The sequence below is a fragment of the Galeopterus variegatus genome, unplaced genomic scaffold (assembly GCF_000696425.1).
Source record: "Galeopterus variegatus unplaced genomic scaffold, G_variegatus-3.0.2 Scaffold3317, whole genome shotgun sequence".
NCBI classification, from domain to species: domain Eukaryota; kingdom Metazoa; phylum Chordata; class Mammalia; order Dermoptera; family Cynocephalidae; genus Galeopterus; species Galeopterus variegatus.
In genome coordinates this window covers 160,967-181,222 of record NW_007729428.1, presented here as the reverse complement: position 1 = coordinate 181,222, position 20,256 = coordinate 160,967, and the positions used below count along the sequence as shown (strand labels likewise).

Below are 20,256 nucleotides of genomic sequence, written 5' to 3'. Positions count from 1 at the left end.
TACGGGAGCAACACTGAGGGTTGCGATCCGTTGCCGGACACGGAAAAAAGACAAAAAAAAAAAAAAGAAAAGAAAAGACAAATGAGAAGATAAATATTTTCAGGCTTTTTGCTAATAAAAGTAATAAATTCACTATCTTTTGAATAAATTCACTAACTTTTTGGTGAAGAACTGTGCGTTCTGTTCTTTAGAAAACTATTATTTGGTAATTTCTTCATTCAGAATTCTGCTATAAATACTGTTAGTGATTATTCGAAAGATGACACATATCACTTCTAATATTATAAAGTTTGAAAAAAGAATGCCTAAAATATCTAATACTACATTAGGGAAGTATCATTAAACACAATTTCCTTTTTACTTTTTTTTATATCCTCATTCTCTATTCGTATAAAGCTGTGGAAATTATGCTGCCATGGCCATCACTTTATTAGATAAATGGGTTACTTTCTAGGGCTTCACTGGCTGCTGTTAAGCATGGTTTAGTCTACTATTGTCAAATTGGTGCAACATTCCTTGGTTAGTCTCCTAAACAGTGGTCTAGTTTTGGTTTATTATTCTGCTCTTGATAGAATCCAAAAAATTTAATGCTCCATGAAAAGCCTAACAAATTCTGAAACAGCCTTCAGTTTTGTTTTGATAATAAATACCTCTTTATAAAATGTAGGTATAAAGTTTCAGGTTGTCAAAGCTACCTGGGTAAGTTTCATTTTTTTTTTTTTTCGATTCCTAGTTTTCCTCCTTCAGTAAAATGGCAAGAATACTCAAGTGCACATGAAAAATTGAATAGTTTCAAAAAAGAAACCTAGAACTACTGCCACCCTGGAATCTGAACAAAAAGACTTTAGTCCTACCAAATCTTACCTGACTATATGAGACTCAGGTACATAATGAATAATTTATGAAAATCACTAATCTACATCTTAGACAAAGAAAACAACTTATATTCTCACAAACGTGCCATTTATAATCATAGCTGCAATTTCAAAATTAAGTCTAATGGGCAACATTTACATTCATTTAAAAAATACTGGCTCACAGGCTGGCCAATTAGTTCATTTGATTAGAGTGTGGTGCTGATAACACCAAGGTCAAGGGTTCATATTATTGAAATGGCCAAAAAAAAAAAAAAAAATTGACTTAGACTTCCTATGAGCAAAATATCACAAATATAAAAATGTGAATAAAACAATACCTGCCCTAAGCACTTATAAGCTAGTAAACATACATAATTCAGGAAACTTTATAGTGCCAAGATAGCTTACCCAGTGTTGAGTATTCAAAACATTAATCTCTCTTACCTCCTCTGACTTGAAAGCCTGTTTGGTATGTGAGTATTTCAAAAACCTAGAAAGAAAAATAAATTACCTGTCAGATATAACAGTTGAGTTAGTTTTAGTAACCTTAGTTTCCTGAAAACTAGATCTTTTACAGATAAATAAAAGCCACAAAGGCAATTCGTAAACCCATTCCCAAGTTACTTAATTTCTGATTAAGCAAGAACTTACATGAGCTACAGGAATTTTTAAAGTATGGTTATATTAAAGCTATATAATAATATGAATAATTATTCAATTTTAAGAAAAAAGCAGAATGTAAAACTGCACATACAATACAAACAGTTACATTAAATGCATATGTTAAAATACTCAATAATAAAATTCTTACATTACATGTGGTCAAGTGGTGCAATTCTGAGTAATTTTTCTCCCTATTCTTCTACTTTCCAAATTTTTAGATATGTAAACAGCTTTTATAATGAAAAATTTAATAAAAGCAATGATGTATTCACAAAAATTTCAATTAATTAAATCTATCCACATATAATTCAAGTAATAACTTCATATAAATTACCCTTAAAGTTCTTACCGAGCAACAGGAAGCACATTGGAACCTGTGTACATCATAATAAAGAAAAATACTCCACTCAGATAAAGACGAGGTAACTGTGGGTTATCTTGCATGATATGGTATAACAAAATAGCAACCTTCTCAACAAGGATTGGGTCAAAGGTCAGTAGTAGCTGAAAAAAATAAAATTTTGGTTACTTTGTTGTAAAAAACTTGTAATAACATCACTCATTTTAAGTTTGTGTATTTCACATGCTGAAGTTGCACTTTTCCATGTAAGTGATAAAATAAAAATCCATGGGATTCAGTAAATTTGTCTACCAGACTCAACAGATTTGAAAAAGGATTCATTCTACAACATTCACTGCAGAGACAGTAAAATATCAATTGAGAAGTGATCAAAACTTATTCAGAAAAAGTTCAAATGTGCCTGAAGCTAATTTTCTTCAAGAATCTTCCTAAATGGACACCTCTACTAATCACACACACACACACACACACACGCACGCACACGCACGCACGCGTGCACTATGTTTTGCTACGTTTTGGGTTAGTTTCAGTTCAGTTCAGCTGATATGAAGAATCCCTTAAAGGCTACTTGAGAATTCAAGGAGCAGAACAGAAAACAACTATCACTGAAACAGCACTAAAAAGTAAATCCAGAAGTGTAGGTAAAAGACAAGAGGGTAAACAAGTACCATAAATATCAGACAGTACTTCTACTACCAGAAAGTACAGAAAGGTGTGGCCTCTAGAAATTGAGCTAAAAACACTAAAGGGAATATCTGGGACTACTATAATAAATATTAACTAATAAAAAACCATACAGAATTGCAACAAATAAATATTTGATAAACAAACTTTTATAATTTTATCTATGAAGCTTAATAAAGGTGGCACTGCAATTTTCTATACACACTTACTTCCAAAGAATCCCCAATTTTGGGTCAAATGCTACCAGTAATCCCCAATTTTGGGTCAAATGCTACCAGTAAAAAAAAAAAAAGACAATAGAACCTCCACCACCTGGCAGAAGGCAGAAGCACACCTGAGGACTTAGGCAGGAGCCACAGGCAGCCCCCACCACCCAGCAAAAGGCAAGTACACCCGGGGAACTAGGCAGGAGCTATGGGAAAACCCACCAAACAGCAGGAGGCAGGAACACACCCAGGGACTTAGGAACCATAGGCAAGTCCCACCACTTGGCAGAACGCAGGAGCATGCCAGAAACACTGTTTCTGCACAGGTGGTCCACAACAGCAATCACCACAGCCACTGTCACCATAAGGGCAGTTCGCTGCCACAGTAGCAGCCACAGCCACTGTGCAGGTGGCCCACTGCCCACTCAACAGCACTGACATAAGGAAACTCACCAGCAGAGACCAGAAAAAGAAGTCTCTCTCCTCAAGGCCAACACCAGAGTAATAAAAGAAGCAACTGCTCTACCAGATGATCAGACATCAATGTAGAGATACTAGAAATGGGGGGGAAATCACACCACCAAAGAAAAAAGTAATTCTCAAGTACCAGACCCCATAGAGCAGGAAACCCTTGAAATGACTGAAAAGGAATTCTGAGCAATAATTTTAAGGAAACTCAATGAGATATGAGAAGACTCAATGAGACAGCATAATGAAAGGAGAAAAATTTCCAGAATATGAAGGAGGATATTTACACAGAGATTACCACATTAAAAAAAGAATATAGCAGAACTCCTGCAAATGAAGGATTCATTCAAGGAAATAAAAAACAAAATGGACAGTTTAAGAAGCAGGTTAGAGCAAGCAGAAAAGAATATCTCATCTTGAAGAGTCTTCACAAAGTAACTCAGGTGAACAAAAAAAGGGAAAGAATTTTAAAAAATGAAGAAAACCTAAGAGAGCTAACAGACAACCTTAAGCTCACAAACATCCAAATCACAAATGTTACAGAAGGGGCGAAGAAAGGAAAAGGCATCGAAGACCTATTCAATGAAGTAACAGAAAGTTTTACACAGATAGAGAGACAACTGGATCTTCAGACCCAGGAGGCTCAAAGATATCCAAATAGATTCAATCCAAAAAGATCCTCTCTAAGATACATTACAGTGAAACTGGCAACGCTCAAAGACAGAGTGAGAATGTTAAAAAAAAAAAGCAAGAGAAAATCATCAAGTCACCTATGAGGGAGTCCCCACCAGACTAACAAGAGACTCCTCAACAGAAAGTCTACAGGCCAGAAGGGAATGGGATGATATATTCAAAATACTAAAAGAAAAAACTGCCAGCCAAGAATACTATACCCAATAAGGTTATCCTTCAGAAATGAAGGAGAAATTATGTATTTCCCAGACAAACAAAAACTGCAGGAATTTACCATCACATAACAAGAACTGCAAGAAATCCTCAAGGGAGTCCTGCATCTGGAATCTGGAAAACAATAATCACTATCACAACTACACAAGAAAGAACAAAACCCACTAGTAGAACAAAAATGCAAACAAAGAAGAGAAAGACACTATATCTTACCACCTCAAAAACCAACAAACATCAAAGACAAACAATAAAAAGGGAAGAAAAAAAGATATTTAAAATTTCCAAAGGAAAATTGGTAAAATGCCAGGAGTGAGACAATACCTTTCAATAACAAACCTAAATGTAAATAGATTAGACTCCCCACTCAAAATATACAGACTTACTGACTGGAAAAAGCTAGACCCAACTATATGCTGTCTCCAAGAGATTCACCTCACCTATAAAGACATACACAAACTAATAGTGAAGGGATGGAAAAATATATAACATGCAAATGGAAATCAAAAATGAGCAGGAGTAGGGCCGGCCCCGTGGCGCACTCGGGTGAGTGCAGCGCTTGGGAGCGCAGCAGTGCTCCCGCCGCGGGTACGGATCCTATATAAGGATGGCCGGTGCGCTCACTGGCTGAGTGCGCTGCGGCTGACACCGGGCCGAGGGTTGTGATCCACTTACCGGTCACAAAAAAATAAAAAATAAAAAAATAAAAAATAAATTAAAAAAAAAAAGAGCAGGAGTAACTATTATATTGGATCAAATAGACTTTAAACCAAAAACTATAAAAAGAGACAAAGAAGGCCATTATATAATGATAAAGGGATCTATATAGCAAGTAGATATAAGAATCATAAATATATATGTACCCAACACTGGAGCTCCCAAATATATATAGCAAACAGTACTAAGCCTAAAGAAAGAGCTAGCCCCCAGTAAGACACTTGTAGGGGACTTGAGGAACCCTCTCTCACAATACTGGACAGATTATCCAAGCAACAAAAGAATGGGATTGATTTAAACTTCACCTTAGACCAACTGGACCTGGCAGATATCTACAGAACATTTCATCCAACAACTACAGAATATACATTCTTCTCATCAGCACATGGAACATTCTCCAGTATAGCCCACATGTTAGGTCACAAATCAAGTCTCAGCAAATTTTAATAAATCAGAATCATTTCAAGTATTTTCTCAGACCACAACAGATTAAAGCTGGAAATCAATAAAAGTGAAACGACAGAAACTATAACAAATACATGGAAATTAAAAAATAGGCTCCTGAATGACCTATGGGTCCAAGAAGAAATTAAACAAGAAATCAAAAAATTTCTTGAAACTAATGAAAATAAAGACACATCATACCAAAACTGGTGGGATACTGCAAAAGCAGCACTAAGAAGGAAGTTTATTGCAATTAATACTTACATCAAAAGAATAGAAAGATTTCAAGTAAACAATCTAACACTTCAACACAAAGACCTAGAAAAACAAGAATAATCCAATCCCGGAAGTAGTAGACAGAAAGAAATAATTAAGATCAGAGCAGAACTAAATGAAATAAAGAACCAAGGAATAAATACAAAAGACCAGTGAAACAAACAGATGGTTTATTTAGAAGATAAACAAAACAGACAAATGATTAGCTAGGCTAAATTAAAAAGGGAGAGAGAAGACCAAATAACAAAAATCAGAAATGAAAAAGAAGACATTACAACCAATACCACAGAAGAAAAAGAAGACATTACAACCAATATCAGAAATACAAAGAACCATTAGAGACTATTATAAACAACGATATGCCAACAAATTTGAAAACCTGGAGTAAATGGATAAATCACTGGACACATACAGACTACCAAGACTTAACAAAGAACAAATAGAAAACCTGCCGAAGAGCCAAAGCATTCCTAAGCAAGAAGAAAATAAAGCCAGAGGCATAATACTACCTGACGTCACATTATACTACAAAGCTGTGGTAACCAAAACACCATGGTACTGGCATTAAAACAGACATTTTGCACAATGGAGCAGAATACAAAACACAGAAATCAACCCACATATTTACAGCCAATTGATCTTTGGCAAGGGCAACAGGAGCATATACACTGGGGAAAGGACTGCCTCTTCAATAAGTGGTGCTGGGAAAACTGGACATCCACATGTAGAAGAATGAAACTAGACCTGTACCTCTCGCCATATAGCAAACTCAACTCTAAATGGATTTAAGACTTTCTAAGACCTGAAAGTATAAAACTACTAAAAGAAAACACAGGGGAAGCACTTCATGAAGCAGGATTGGGCAAAGACTTTATGTTACTCACACACAGCACAAGCAACAAATGAAAAAAATAAACAAATGGGATTACAGCAAACTAAAAAGCTTCTGTATAGCAAAAGAAACAGAGCAGAAAGACAACCTACAGAATGGGAGAAAATATTTGCAAAATATGCATCTGACAAGGGATTAACATCCAGAATATATATGGAATTCAAGCAACTTAACAGTAAAAACAAAAACAAAAATAAAAACAACAATTAAAAAATGGGCAAAGGAGCTGAATAGGCATTTCTCGAAAGAAGACATACAAATGGCAGAGACACATGAAAAAATGCTCAACATCACTTAGCATCAGGGAAACGCAAATCAAAACCACAATGAAATATCATCTCACTGCAGTTAGACTGACCATTATCAAAAAGACAAGGAGGTGCACAAAGAAGAACCCTCTTACACCACTGGTGGGAATATAAAGTAGTCCAGCAAGTATGGAAAACAGTACGGAGGCTCCTCAAACCACTACAGATAGACCTGCCATATGACCCAGCAACCTCGCTACTGAGTGTATATCCAAAGGAATGAAAATTATCATGCCAAAGGGACACCTGCACTCCCACGTTAACTGCAGTTGTATTTACAATAGCTAAGAGTTGGAACCTACCTAAATGTCCATCATCAGATGACTGGATAAGGAAAACGTGGTATATATACACAGTGGAACACTACTCTGCCATAAAAAGGAATGAAACTCTGCCATTTGCAGCAACATGGATGAACTCAGAGAAAATTATGTTAAGTGAAATAAGCCAGGCACAGAAAGAGAAATACCACACGTCCTCACTCATAAGTGGAAGCTAAAAAAATAAAGATACAACCATCACAACAATTCATTGAACTTTCAAAAGGAGAGAACAGAACTGAGGCCACCAAAGGTGGGTGGGTCAGGGGGTGGGTTGGTAAGCAAGAAATTGGTAAAGGTCCACAAAAAATGATTACATTGTGTAATGATAATATAGTAATTATCCTGATTTGAGCATCACATATTACACACAGGTGTTGCTATTCAATGTTGTACCCCACAGATATGTAGTCAAATATGTTTCAATTAAAAACAAATAAAATTTTTTAAAAATTAAAAATAGAGTAAGGACTAAGATTAAGAGGTCAAAGTTCTAGATTTAGACATAACACCAGACAGCTGTATGTCTTTTAAGTAAATAAGTTAAATTCTCTGTGTTTGGGTTTCTTATCTGTTCAACAAGGTATTTAGATTAAGTGTCTCACACTACGGCGTATTTCAGAAAGGAAAAATGCAGTCACACAGAATTTTCTCTAGCTTTAACAGCAGCTATAATTCAAGACTTGACACTACAGGAACTAGCAGGCAAAAAGCCAGAGGATTTCAAAATGTCATTATACCAGAAAACGTAGGATGTTCACTCACTGATTAGATCACTCTAAAATTTCTGAAGCTGTATAAGATGGTAAAGCTGATAATTACTCTTAAAGCTGAATAAAGTACAGAAATTCCTTTCCAACCAATGGAGATAATGTTCCTGAAAACTACTATAGCTAGTTATCTGTGCTTTATCAAGATTAAGGTCTCCCAGAATACAGAAAATTATGAGAAAAACAAATCAACTTCTAAAAATATTTCTGAACTCAGTATAAGAAATATGAGGCACATACTACTAAAAGAAGCTAGATTTATGTTTTTTTTTTTTGTCTTTTTCCGTGTCCGGCAACGGATCGCAACCCTCAGTGTCGCCCCCGTACCGGACCAGGACCGGCAACGGGATCGCAACCCTCGGCGTTGCCCCTGCACCTCGCTCAGCCAGTGAGCAGGAACCGGTCTGTATGTGGGATCCGAACCCTCGGCGGGAGCGCCTCCGCGCTTCCCAAGCGGCGCACTAGTGCAGTGCGCCACCGGGCCGGCCCCAGAAGCTAGATTTATCAATAAAATTCTTGAATCACTTTGTTCAAATATTATTAAAATTTTGGAGTTAATTAAAATAGGACATCCCCACTTCCCACCTTGCAAGCTTCACTTTATGCTGCCTACATCTCCTAAAAGTTTTTAAATTATCCTTTCTGGCCTGAAATCTAATGCCATTTGCATTTACTTTTTCCTTTCAGTTTCATTAAGTCTTGGAAAAGAGTTTCAGAGAGGTTGATTTTGGGGGCACAATATTTTATCTACATGTTGAGAGGGTCCATCATGAAGATAAATTCCTCTTTTGCAGCATCTCACATATAGACACATGGTCCTCTGGGGTAGGGTGGTAGTGGTTTAGAAGAAACAGTAATTACAGTACTCTTTCCGTTAAGGGTCTGAACAAAAATGTCCACAACAGAAAAGCATACAAATTTTAAACTGTGGGTATCCTTTAAAAAAAAAGTTGAAAAGGTATTATACAAATATTCAGAAGTCTTTTTCATTATCAGTGACTTACATAGGCACTTAGGTGAATACGTGAATGTAAAAATATATAAAATGAGTAACTCTACTCTCCCTTCCACACTAATGTACAGCTGATAGGTACAAATGGCACAAGTTACTGGCACAGATCTTAAAGTCAAGCCATGTGTTGTTAATGTCAAAAAAATTAGACTTGACAAGAGAACATCAACAGACAGGAAACATTTACCTTAAATTGCTTGGACCTGACTTATTTGGGTTTATTGCTAATCTGGAGTTTAGATAGCTTAATTCCAAAAGAGCAGACTAACACACACCAAAAAAAAAAAAAAGATACTTTAGATATCTGACATAATTCCAATGCAATGCTTTAAATCAGTTGCTGTCCATGAAGACATCTAACTGAGAATAGTCAAAATCTAAGGCATAAGCTAAGTGAGACTGCTGTGATTATTTGTTAAGATGTAAACCACCGGGGCCGGCCCGGTGGCGCACTGCGATAGTGCGCCGCTTGGGAAGTGCGGCGGCGCTCCCACCGAGGGTTCGGATCCCACATACAGACCGGTTCCCGCTCACTGGCTGAGCGAGGCGCGGGAGCAACACCGAGGGTTGCGATCCCGTTGCTGGTCCCGGTCTGGTACGGGGGTGACACTGAGGGTTGTGATCCGTTGCCGGACACGGAAAAAGACAAAAAAAAAAAAAAGATGTAAACCACCATGTCTCCATCTGTGGCCTTCTGGTGGGCTTCCCAGTAGTCCAAACAACATCAACTTGCAAGACAAACTAGAGTAAATCACCTTTGTTATTATAAGAATGGATAATAAACAAAACCCTTTCAGAATAATTCTGGAATCTGGAGACTTCACTTGTTTAGGTTCCTGAATACACAATCTTCCACGATATATTCAGAATATCAACTCAATTAAAAGTTAAATACATTAATTCAGGGTTCAGGCCTTTTGTAAATGGAATAGAGTGCAATAAAACAAAGTCTGGGACTCATAATAAAAGTGAATAAGAGAAAATGATTTTTGAATTATTGTTCCTAGTTAGGCAACATAAAAGTAACTCACCTGAATAATATGGGGAAGGCAAGTGCTGTCTGATAGCAGTCTTTTCACTCTGGGTAAAGGCCGAATGATGGCATTATCTTGATCCCTAGAAAATATTTTCTAAGGTCAACATTTAATATAATTATTAAAATTTGTATGTTCAGAGCATATGACATTCTACTAGGCATGAAGCAGGTTACCTTACTTTTTTGTTAATGAAGACTAAGCTCTCATACAGCTGGGAACATGATTAGGTATTTTGGTTTAAATCTATTTGGCTGCTTAATATGACTTCATTTCCTTCCATAAGATTTCCTTGAAAAACAGTACCCTAGAAGAGCCAAAGACTCTTATTTATTATTTAATTGATTAAACTTGGTGTTGTCCAACACACTATCAGTGGATATTCCCCCCAAAGGGCATATCAAACTCTGTCACATAAATTTAAACCTTAACTACACTCAGTACTTTCCAAATATAGCCTAATTTTCATGCTACGTTATCTCTAAATACTAACTGTTTTGAGTCTAGTCTGATTTTTAAAAAGAAATAGAACCATGAAAACCTCAAGTGTTATAAAACATATGATAGTTTCTCAATAATCTCCATCACAAGACATTTTCTATATAGTAATAAAACAAAATGATACGTATGCAAATATTTTATAAAGATTGAAAAGTTCCATGCAAGGATTATAATTATGATTGTCACTGGAGAACAAATTATCAACTTCACTAGACAAGTGGTGAAAGATGTGGGCCTAGACTCACCTTCTATACCAGGAGTGGCTAACCTGACAGATCAAGAGCTGACACTCCAGAGATTGCAGTATTCTTATTTGAAAACATTCATATCTAATTCACATAAATATTACAACTGTTACTATCCTGGAGTGCAGTTAGTAAGTCTCAGTTTTATTATTATTTGAAACCTCTCAGAAAGATGCTTTTTACCTATTTTACCAATATCATTTGCAAATTGATTCTTTGTATCTGTTTCAAAAAGTTCCAAAGGTCAAAGCAGCATTCTGCCAATACCACAAATACCAAGTCTTTTTTAATCACCAGAGTAATCCCATGACAGTTATTGAGGAAGCATCCATACAAACAGGGAGAAAATATTTTAGAGTCCCCTGTTAACCACAGAAATGTTCAATTACATTTTACCTGCTTGGAAAATATCCACACATTGTGATCAACATGTTCAATATAAGGGTAGCAAGGTCAGTTTCATTCAGTACAGCCTGTCCACTGGCCAACAGACACCACTTAAGCTGGGGTATTGCCTGAAGTGGTCGCCATCCATCCATGCCTTGAGCCCAGCATCTAGTTTTAGCATTTAGCATTCCTTTGGTCCACAATTCTTGCATCTTAATGGATGAAAGGCATCATTATTACAAACAGACAAATAGAAAACAGTGGCAAAATTTTTTACTTTATAGTAAATATATACTAAATTATTAAACAAATATGCAAGTTCACTTAAAATAAAAGTTTCTGGGGCAGGCTCAGTGGTGCACTCGGTAGAGTGCGACGCTTGGGAGCGTGGCGGCGCTCCCTCCGAGGGTTCGGATCCCATATAGAGACTGGTACGCTCACTGGTTGAGCGCAGTGCGGGCGCGACACCGAGGGTTGCGATCCCGTTGCCGGTTGCGGTACGGGCGCGACACTGAGGGTTGCGATCCCGTTACCGGTCATGAAAAAAGACAAAAAGGAAAAAAAAAAAAGAAAGAAAAGTTTCTGTTGACAGGCTTTTCAGGACCTAAATTTGGCTAAATGCAAGAAAAAAAACTGAGTTGGTCAACCTGCAGAGCATAAGGAACACTGGAAAGAGTAAAAATAGTAGGCAGAATGTAAAAAGACCAAATTATATAAGAGCAGAAGTCTTGGTCCTCTATAAAACTATCTTTGACCAAATTCTGAATGAGCCTGGGTGGCTGAGGACAGGAGAGCAGGATCAAATATCAGCAGGTAAAGAGGAAAATTGCCCTTAGTTCTTGAACTGAACAAGCAATTTTCAATGAAGTTCAGATTACATATTAAAACTTACCTGTTTGTGCCATACAGAAGCATTATACTTTAACATAACTAAGACAGCAATTGTTATTATATAAAATTCATAAAAAACCTGAGTGCTACCTCCAGAACACCAGCTTTTAAACAAAGTTTGAAGACATGATTTTTTTGTATGTGTAGTTCTCTAGAAGTGCAAGCCATCTAATCCTTCACATAGAATTGGAGTTGCAGGGCCCTTGGAGTAACGCAAATCACACTTTAAAAATATTCCACATCTCTATGTGTGCTGAGCTGGAGGGTATATAAGAAAGGCTGAGACCTTCATAAAAAGTTTCTCCAAGATAAATACCTCATGAAATCCATATGGGCCACTCCTTTCTTTGTCTGCGTTGCCAAAATACCATTCCTTTTCACTCTCTCTTTTCATATCTGGAGCAGCTTCAATTACATTGCTCTAAGTTTTAAAAAGATTTTAGTTATTTTCCAAGGCAGAAATCTAAGGGGACAGATGTCAAAACAAAGTTACACAGTACTGATTTTTGGAGTTTATATCCTTTTAGAAAGTCACCTGAAATTTTAAGTGACCTTATTTTAACAGTTAAGGATTAGATGCCTCACCTAACAGTCCAAAAAACCTATTTCCTTATTAATATGCATTTGAAATAGACATTTTCATAAATTTAGCTTAGTAATCTAAACTTGATTCAAAGACATCTACATTCCCTACGGTCATTAATAAATTCTCAGGACACTAAAATTTCAGTAGCAAATAATACTGCAAATAGTTACATAAATAAAGATATACCATTAACCTTAAATCACAGTGCTCAAAATATTAAAGTTCTTTTGGGAAAAAAAACTCACTCCACGTAAGAGTTTCAATAAGCATCTGAGATCAGACTTAAAATGCTAACAGGTAAGTTTTTAGTGGTTTTACTTAATTTCAACCTATTACCCTTACTACAGATAATTCTCTAACAACGTTTCATGAGAACCTAGGATAGAATTTTTACATTGTTAGTATATCTTATTACAAAATAGTTTAAAAATGACTCCATAACTATCAGCTTTCAGTTAGACTTATACACAGAGGTACGGCAAAGGGTTTAAGAGCATAGGCTTCTGGACTCTAACGATGGTTCTGCCACTTATTGGGTGACCTTCAGCAATATACTTAACCTCTCTGTTCCTGTTTCCTTGTCTGTAAAATGGGAACAGTGATGGTAACCACCTCATATGGCTGTTGGGGGATTTAAAGAGTGAATGTGTTATGTGTACCAAAACAGTACCTGATATACTGTAATGGTATGTAATAAGCATTACAATTACTATTTACAACCAAAAAAATCTGCTCTGACGGGTCAGTTAAATTACAGTACATTGGGAGATCTGGTACAAGTTAGTAGCCATGTCCACCTGTCCTGGAAAATGTTATTGTAAGACTATTTTTATTTAAAAGCACACAGGATGGCACCAGAAAGCCATAAAATAACCTAGAATGCTCCTTGTTACTCTTACCCTAAATCCCTGCACGTAGGATAAAACCTATTAACAATACCAAATCTAGAAAACCTGATAAAGTAATCAGGAGGGATGTCCTTCTCTCTCTTTCCTTTTTGTGATCCTTCCCCCTTGTGATTACAAAATGCTAAGCTCTGCAGGCCCTCTTCAGAATGCATTTCTCAGACCAACCTAACCTGTGCATCTCCCCAGTTGCAATCATTCTAAATATTCAAATAGTACTTTCAATCACAATTCAGACAAAATCTAACATGTCACATGTCCTTGCACCAGAACATTAAATAAAAACAAAACATAACATCAAAAAAATCAAATGAGCTAAGTATAGATTGCTTTCATAAGTTAGATATCAGAAGAGGTCTTTCAGTAGATTTGTAGCTTTGTCCTCTTGGCTAGTTTTCTATAAGGCCTCCAGATTCCTTAAGGCAAATCACATACTTAGTGCTTGTCCATGCTAAAAGTTCTAGTTGCATATCTGATGCATTCAGTTTAAATCCTAAAGGTACAGTGCCTTAAAATAAGCCACATTAGAGATGCATTTACTTTGAGAGACAAAAGAGACAATGGAAAAATAAAACTGGATCATTACTGTCCATTTCAGATTGCTATTATGGTGATTTCACTTCTTCAGAGACAATGGAAAAATAAAACTGGATCATTACTGTCCATTTCAGATTGCTATTATGGTGATGATTTCACTTCTTTGTGTGAATGAATCTCCCAGGCATTAGTACTATTATAATTAGAGAAATACATTCTAATCACATATATTAATGTATTTTCAGATTTCTATGATTCTTTTGACCCTAACATTGTATTCAAAGAATGTTATGCTTGTAAAACCCAATAAAGCATACATACTTGTAGTGGTACTGTAGCTCGGCTTACATGGAGATGTGCAAGGGTAAGCAAGTCCACAAGGATTCTAATTCCATTTGAATCCATGAGATCCTTAACATTTTTCTGGATGAGAAAAACATTTTTACACAATCTAAAACCTTTCTCTCCAATAGGTACTACATCTTCTAAAAGGTTCTCAAAGAGGAGAATATTTGGAACCTTTTTAGAAATAATTGACACACAACTGGTATTACTTGGAATTTTCAGAATTTTGTGTTCAAGGAATATGAATTCAGAAAGACTGAAGGGCAAAACCATATTACAAAGAGATCACGTAAGAATTTTTACTTAAATGTGTTCTGAGCAAAAAACACACACACAAAATTTAAAATAAAGATAAACCGATACTATGTTTATTGTGCCATGGTCTTTTTAATAAATAGATTCTTCTATAATCAGAAATAAAATCTGCTATATTAAAAAATCTTTTAACGTTCCAGTTTTGTTTTTGTAAACTATCACAGTTTGAGTTAACTATCCAGAGATGGTTCTTTTCTTATCTTTTCCTTTTTAGATCAGAAAGCGCTGTGTGCTCTAAACTCCTGGAGAGAAAAGTTTTTAGCCTAAGATAAAAACTGGTAATTTCTTAGAAGTTAGGAAGAGACTACAATTTAAATTAAAATTTCCTAGGACTTTCTATTATAGTTCATTTTAAAATATTTGCATTACTTACTAAAAGTGAGAATAAAACCAGGCAATTTGGCATTAGTATCAAAAGTCTAAGAAAAAAAATCTGCTTAGACTTCATTTCAACATCATACAATTGTGAATTACTATTATATACTACAATTATGAATTCTTGTTAGAAACCATCATGAACATATTAAAGTCTTTAAAAAGAAAATGCAAAATCATTTTATATCTTCAAATTACTTTTTATCATTAAAATGTACATCAATAAATTAAACAGTTTCAATTTTGTCAAACATTTATTTTACTTAAAATTTAATCCTAAAGATTCCCTAATGAAAAATCATATAGTGATGTCATCCCTCATTATTCTTCATTCAGAATTTTATTATCATTAATTTGTTCAGCACCTGTAATATTAGGGCAGACGAATACTGGCAAAATTTTTCCCTCCAGGAGCTTAGAGCACATAGAGCTTTCTGATCTAAAAAGGAGAAGATAAGAAAAGAACCATTTCTGGATAATTAATTCCAACTACAATAGTTTATCTTTACATATTCATATGACTTGGAAATGACAGCATATTTGTGCAAAAATACTGTACCTTATTAAGGATCAACTTGTTAAGGAAGAGGATCAACCTATCTCGTTCAAGTTTATCTGTGCACTATTGAAATAAATGAGAATTAAGTCAGAAGTGAATAGAAACACAAATTAAGATATGACCATTACTGGACAAAGTCAATTAGCAGCTCATAAGCAATAATATCATCTTTTAAACGTTAAGGAGAAAATCATGGAAGTCTATCAATTATCACAGTTCTCAATGTTTTATATTCTCTGTAATTTTATATAACATGTCTAATTCTCCTAGACAGCTGGATATTTTAAGTCATTAAACATATTACTTTAATATAGAGCTTTAAACAAGACTGGTAAATATTGAAATGAAAGAATTGGTCCAAATGATACTCCTGAATTAAGTAAAAATTCTAAAGAATTGATGATATTTCACATAAATCACATCATGATGAACACAAACAGAAGGAAAAATATATCTGCTTAAAAATACAAATGGCATGCCAGAAGTACTCCAGGTTCACTGGAATAATAGTGAATTAGAATTCAATAGTGCAATCTGGTGAAACAGCAAACAATAAGGATTTTTGACCTGGTTATGTTACTTCTTAAGTATGTTTTGTACCCTTATTCAGAATCAGTTTTCTAATCCATAAAGCATGATTCACAGTTAAGACAATTATAATAAGCATAAGTAGCTATGTTAAAAATTGGTGAAATAGTTCTCTCTAAAGCAGCTCACTGAAATTTAGTTAAAACTAAGAGAAATGCAAACACAAATGAAAGAATAAAGCACATACACTTATAACAATAGGTAATGCTCAAATGAGCTGCATGATGAATTACTCGATTAATTTGTCACCCCATCATGCTCAAGTGTTAAATGACTTAAAAAAAAAAAAAATGTGCTAATTCAAGGTTCTTTGTTTTTGGTTATCATTGTAGTTCTATAAATTTTACTATCTTCACACTTTTAAATTTAGTATACAGTTAAGATTTTTCCAAAATAGAAAACCAAAGGCACATACACAACTCCATAAGTCACTATTTCTTTTATATGCCTGTCCAACTCATCCATACTTAAATTTAAAGACTGGCAAATAGGTAGGTCACTGAAGTCACTCAAAAGCAGCAACTGAAAAAAATAAACTGACATAAATGAATACTTACCTGTAAGCCATTATCCTACTCACCTAACTTAGCTTTAAATAAGTATAATATAAATAACAAAAAAACTCATGCAGAAAGTCACAGTAATAAAGTGATCAAATAAGAGTTTAAATTTAGTTTTGAAGATTTAACATGTACCCCAGTGACACTATCAAATAGCAGTTTCCTTAAATAAATCCTTACCCTCTCTAACATTCCAATGATATATCTAGTATCTGTAAAAGGTCCTATTTCTTCATGACATCTGCCATAAACAATAGCAAGGGCTTGTAAACATAAACACTTCATGTTTACTTTTGGGGTGAGCAGGAAGCGATGATAGAGCTCATTGAAAAATTCATACCTAGATTAAAAAAAAAAAAGTTCATAATAGAAATAACCATGAAACCAATAGTGAAAACAAATATAACAGGATATGAAGAGTAGCTCACGATCTCTTAATTGATCCACTTTCTTCATTCTCATCTTCCTCCAATAGTAATCTCAGGTAATAGTCTCCTATTTTGATTTCTTCTGCCAGGCACTCATATTTAACCTTTATTAAAAGAAGCAAATTACATTATTGTAGCTTGCAATAGATTTTTGGCAATTTCCACATAATCATTTCCTACAATTCTTTCTTTTCAGAGCTTACCATTTCTTAAAATACTTGGTAATTCATTAGTATTAACATGACTACTTCAAAAAAATGTTGAGTTGGGATTACATACCAACTTTAAAAATGTAAAACTTGCTAATAAAAAGTCACAATAATACATGGTGTCAATGAAGGTTTAGGATACAATTCTTTCTTTTCAGAGCTTACCATTTCTTAAAATACTTGGTAATTCATTAGTATTAAATGACTACTTCAAAAAAATGTTGAGTTGGGATTACATACCAACTTTAAAAATGTAAAACTTGCTAATAAAAACAGTCACAATAATACATGGTGTCAATGAAGGTTTAGAAGGAAGAAGAATGAAATCTGCTTCAATCCCTTCTGGGTTTGCCACAACCAAGCAAGGAGTAGACGGTCCTACAGCAACCACAGTCTGTCCAATATACACAGGTGACTCCAACCCCCAGCTCTACATCTTGGTGATTTGTACCAAGACTTAAAACCAACACATCAACTTTTTATATTTTCATACAGTACTCCTTTCTCTGTATGTCAAATTATCCTGGGCTATTAACTGGAGGTGATACATGAAAGAGAAGTCCAAGTTCAGGAGTTGGGGCAACACCGCGACCCTTGCACTTAGGCTGTGTGACTCAAGGAAAGATTTACAGGAAACTAAAAAAGAATTCCATGATCAGATTATCAAAATTTTTCTTCCAAAGCCTAAAATAACTGATTTCTAAAAATATTAACTACAAAAAAATGAAATACATATATATATACATATATAATCTCCATTTCTCTTTCCTTCTATAAATTCTAAGCATTCAATTCATTAAATTTCTATTTATTAAGCATATACTGTGTGCCAGGCCCTGTTCTAAACACTAGAGACATAACAGTAAACAAACAAACAAAAAAATGTAAATGAATGAAAATTCTGCCCTCACAGGCACAGCAGATAAAAAAGTGAAACACATATGATGGTTGGGTAATAGTAAGTGCTACGGAGTGAAATAAAGCAGGGAAAGGGGATAGATAGAGAGAATGCGTATATGTATAAAAAGGACTGCATTTTTAGACACAGTAGCCAGAAAAGGCCCACATAGATGACAACATTCAAGAAAAGACCTGAAGATGAGGTAACAGCAAGTAGAAAAACCTTGGAGCGAGAACATGAATTTGGTGTTTTCAGGGATGCCACTGTGGCTGGAACAGAGAGAGAGACAGTAGTAGGAGGTGAGATCAAAGAGACAATGCTTGGGGTTGGGAGGTACACAGATCCGATCTTGTAAGTCATTTCAAGGACTCAGACTTTTACTAAGTAAGAAGGGAAGCCATAGGAACACCAAGGGTTTTGAGCAAAGAAATGACATGGTCTGCTGACATTTTAAGATCACCCTGCTGTGATGATGATAACATATTATAGAGAGGTAAGGGTGGGAGCAGAGATATTGTTACAATTGAACAGCAAAAAGAAGGTTGGGTTCTGAATAAATTTTGAGGGTGCACTGAACAGTATTTGTTGACAAACTGAATTTGGGATATAAGAGAAAAGATAATTTCAAGGGTTTTGACTGGAAAATAAGGGATTATTATCTAAGATCAGAAAGACTGCAAGAGAAGTAGGCTTAAGGAAAGAAGAAGAGCACAATTTTGGAGAAAAGTTCTAGATGCTTATTACATATTCAATTATGGGATAAAAGTATGAAGTCTAGGAAAAGAAAGTCTAAGCAGGAGATAAAAATCTGGAAGCCATCAGCAAATAAAAAACACTTAAAGCCATGAGAATTGACGAGATCACTGAGGCAATGAATATACCTGTAAATGAAAAGAGGCCCAAGAACTGATCCTTTAGGGCCAGCCAACATTTAGTGGTCAGGGAGATGAGAAGAAGAGAGTAAAGAAGATTGAGAAGTGGACAGTGAAGAAGAAAATCCAGGAGAATACAGGCCCCCAAAACCAAAGTAAAGAAATTTTTTCAAGGAGAAAGGAATGAGCATGATTATTACATGTTTTAATAAATGCAGCTTGGTTAAAGATCAAAGCCTGCAGGATCACCTGCATGTTCAAATTTACAGCTGTTATAATAGCTTAAATTATATATATGTTATATATATTTTATATACTGTATTTAAATTATGCACACATTTTATAAGATTATCTCCACCAGCACGCCTCTTGTTTTTGCTGTTCACTCACTATTTTAATAAAACAGCAAAATATTCATTCAGAATCAAATTACCATAAGAAATTAATCAAACAAGCTACAAGAAACAAGACAAACAGGCTAAGTTTCAATGGAGAAAGAATCTAAAGGTCCCAGAAATGGGAAAAAAACAAGCAAAGACAGATTTGGAATGAATAGGGTTAAATTTATTAATACTCCTACAAGACTGTTAGGTGCCAAGCTGAATTACTTAACAAAATTTTTTATTTTTGCCTCAGGCAAAGATTAAAGTTTTCCAGTATTTCCTCCATTAACATTAAGGGGAAAAGGTAAAGACACAAGTTATATAATTATAAATATTTTAAAAATCACTCCAAAAATAGTACCTGCTTTATTTTTTAAGATTGATTAATATACTGTAAAAATTAAAGCTTACCTCAAATTCATGGTGGTTCCAGGATATCACATTAGCACTACCAAGCTCTCTATCAATATTAAATGCTCTCATTTCAGATTCAAGAGTTTCTTTCAGTTCTTCTCGTGTTTTGAAATTCCAAATAAGATTTGACCTGGCATGGTCTTGACCAAACCTAGACATACATATAATCCAAAAATAGTAGGAAGCAATAAATATTTAAAAAACCTACAAATAACCCTTACTATATACATCTTATAATAAGAAAACAGTAGAATTAATAAACTTTAGCAAGTATAAATAAAGAAAAGAAAATGTGTGTAGATCAAGTATAGCAAAATGTTAATGGAGAATCTTGGTGATG

At 34.9% G+C, this 20,256-nt stretch overlaps 1 protein-coding gene across 1 annotated transcript in view; it reads right to left on the bottom strand.

The window, feature by feature from the left end:
* Window positions 1-20,256, bottom strand: part of DNAJC13 (DnaJ (Hsp40) homolog, subfamily C, member 13) — a 127,920-nt gene that overhangs the window by 53,547 nt on the left and 54,117 nt on the right. Inside the window, exons 22-31 of the mRNA XM_008584623.1 lie at window positions 19,914-20,067; window positions 17,138-17,241; window positions 16,890-17,049; window positions 15,562-15,624; window positions 14,289-14,390; window positions 12,256-12,360; window positions 11,058-11,260; window positions 9,913-9,997; window positions 1,870-2,024; window positions 1,302-1,347 (exon numbers count right to left, since the gene is read on the bottom strand). Of these exons, the coding sequence (XP_008582845.1) occupies window positions 1,302-1,347; window positions 1,870-2,024; window positions 9,913-9,997; window positions 11,058-11,260; window positions 12,256-12,360; window positions 14,289-14,390; window positions 15,562-15,624; window positions 16,890-17,049; window positions 17,138-17,241; window positions 19,914-20,067 (1,177 nt within the window). The remainder of the gene's footprint in view (window positions 1-1,301; window positions 1,348-1,869; window positions 2,025-9,912; window positions 9,998-11,057; window positions 11,261-12,255; window positions 12,361-14,288; window positions 14,391-15,561; window positions 15,625-16,889; window positions 17,050-17,137; window positions 17,242-19,913; window positions 20,068-20,256) is intronic.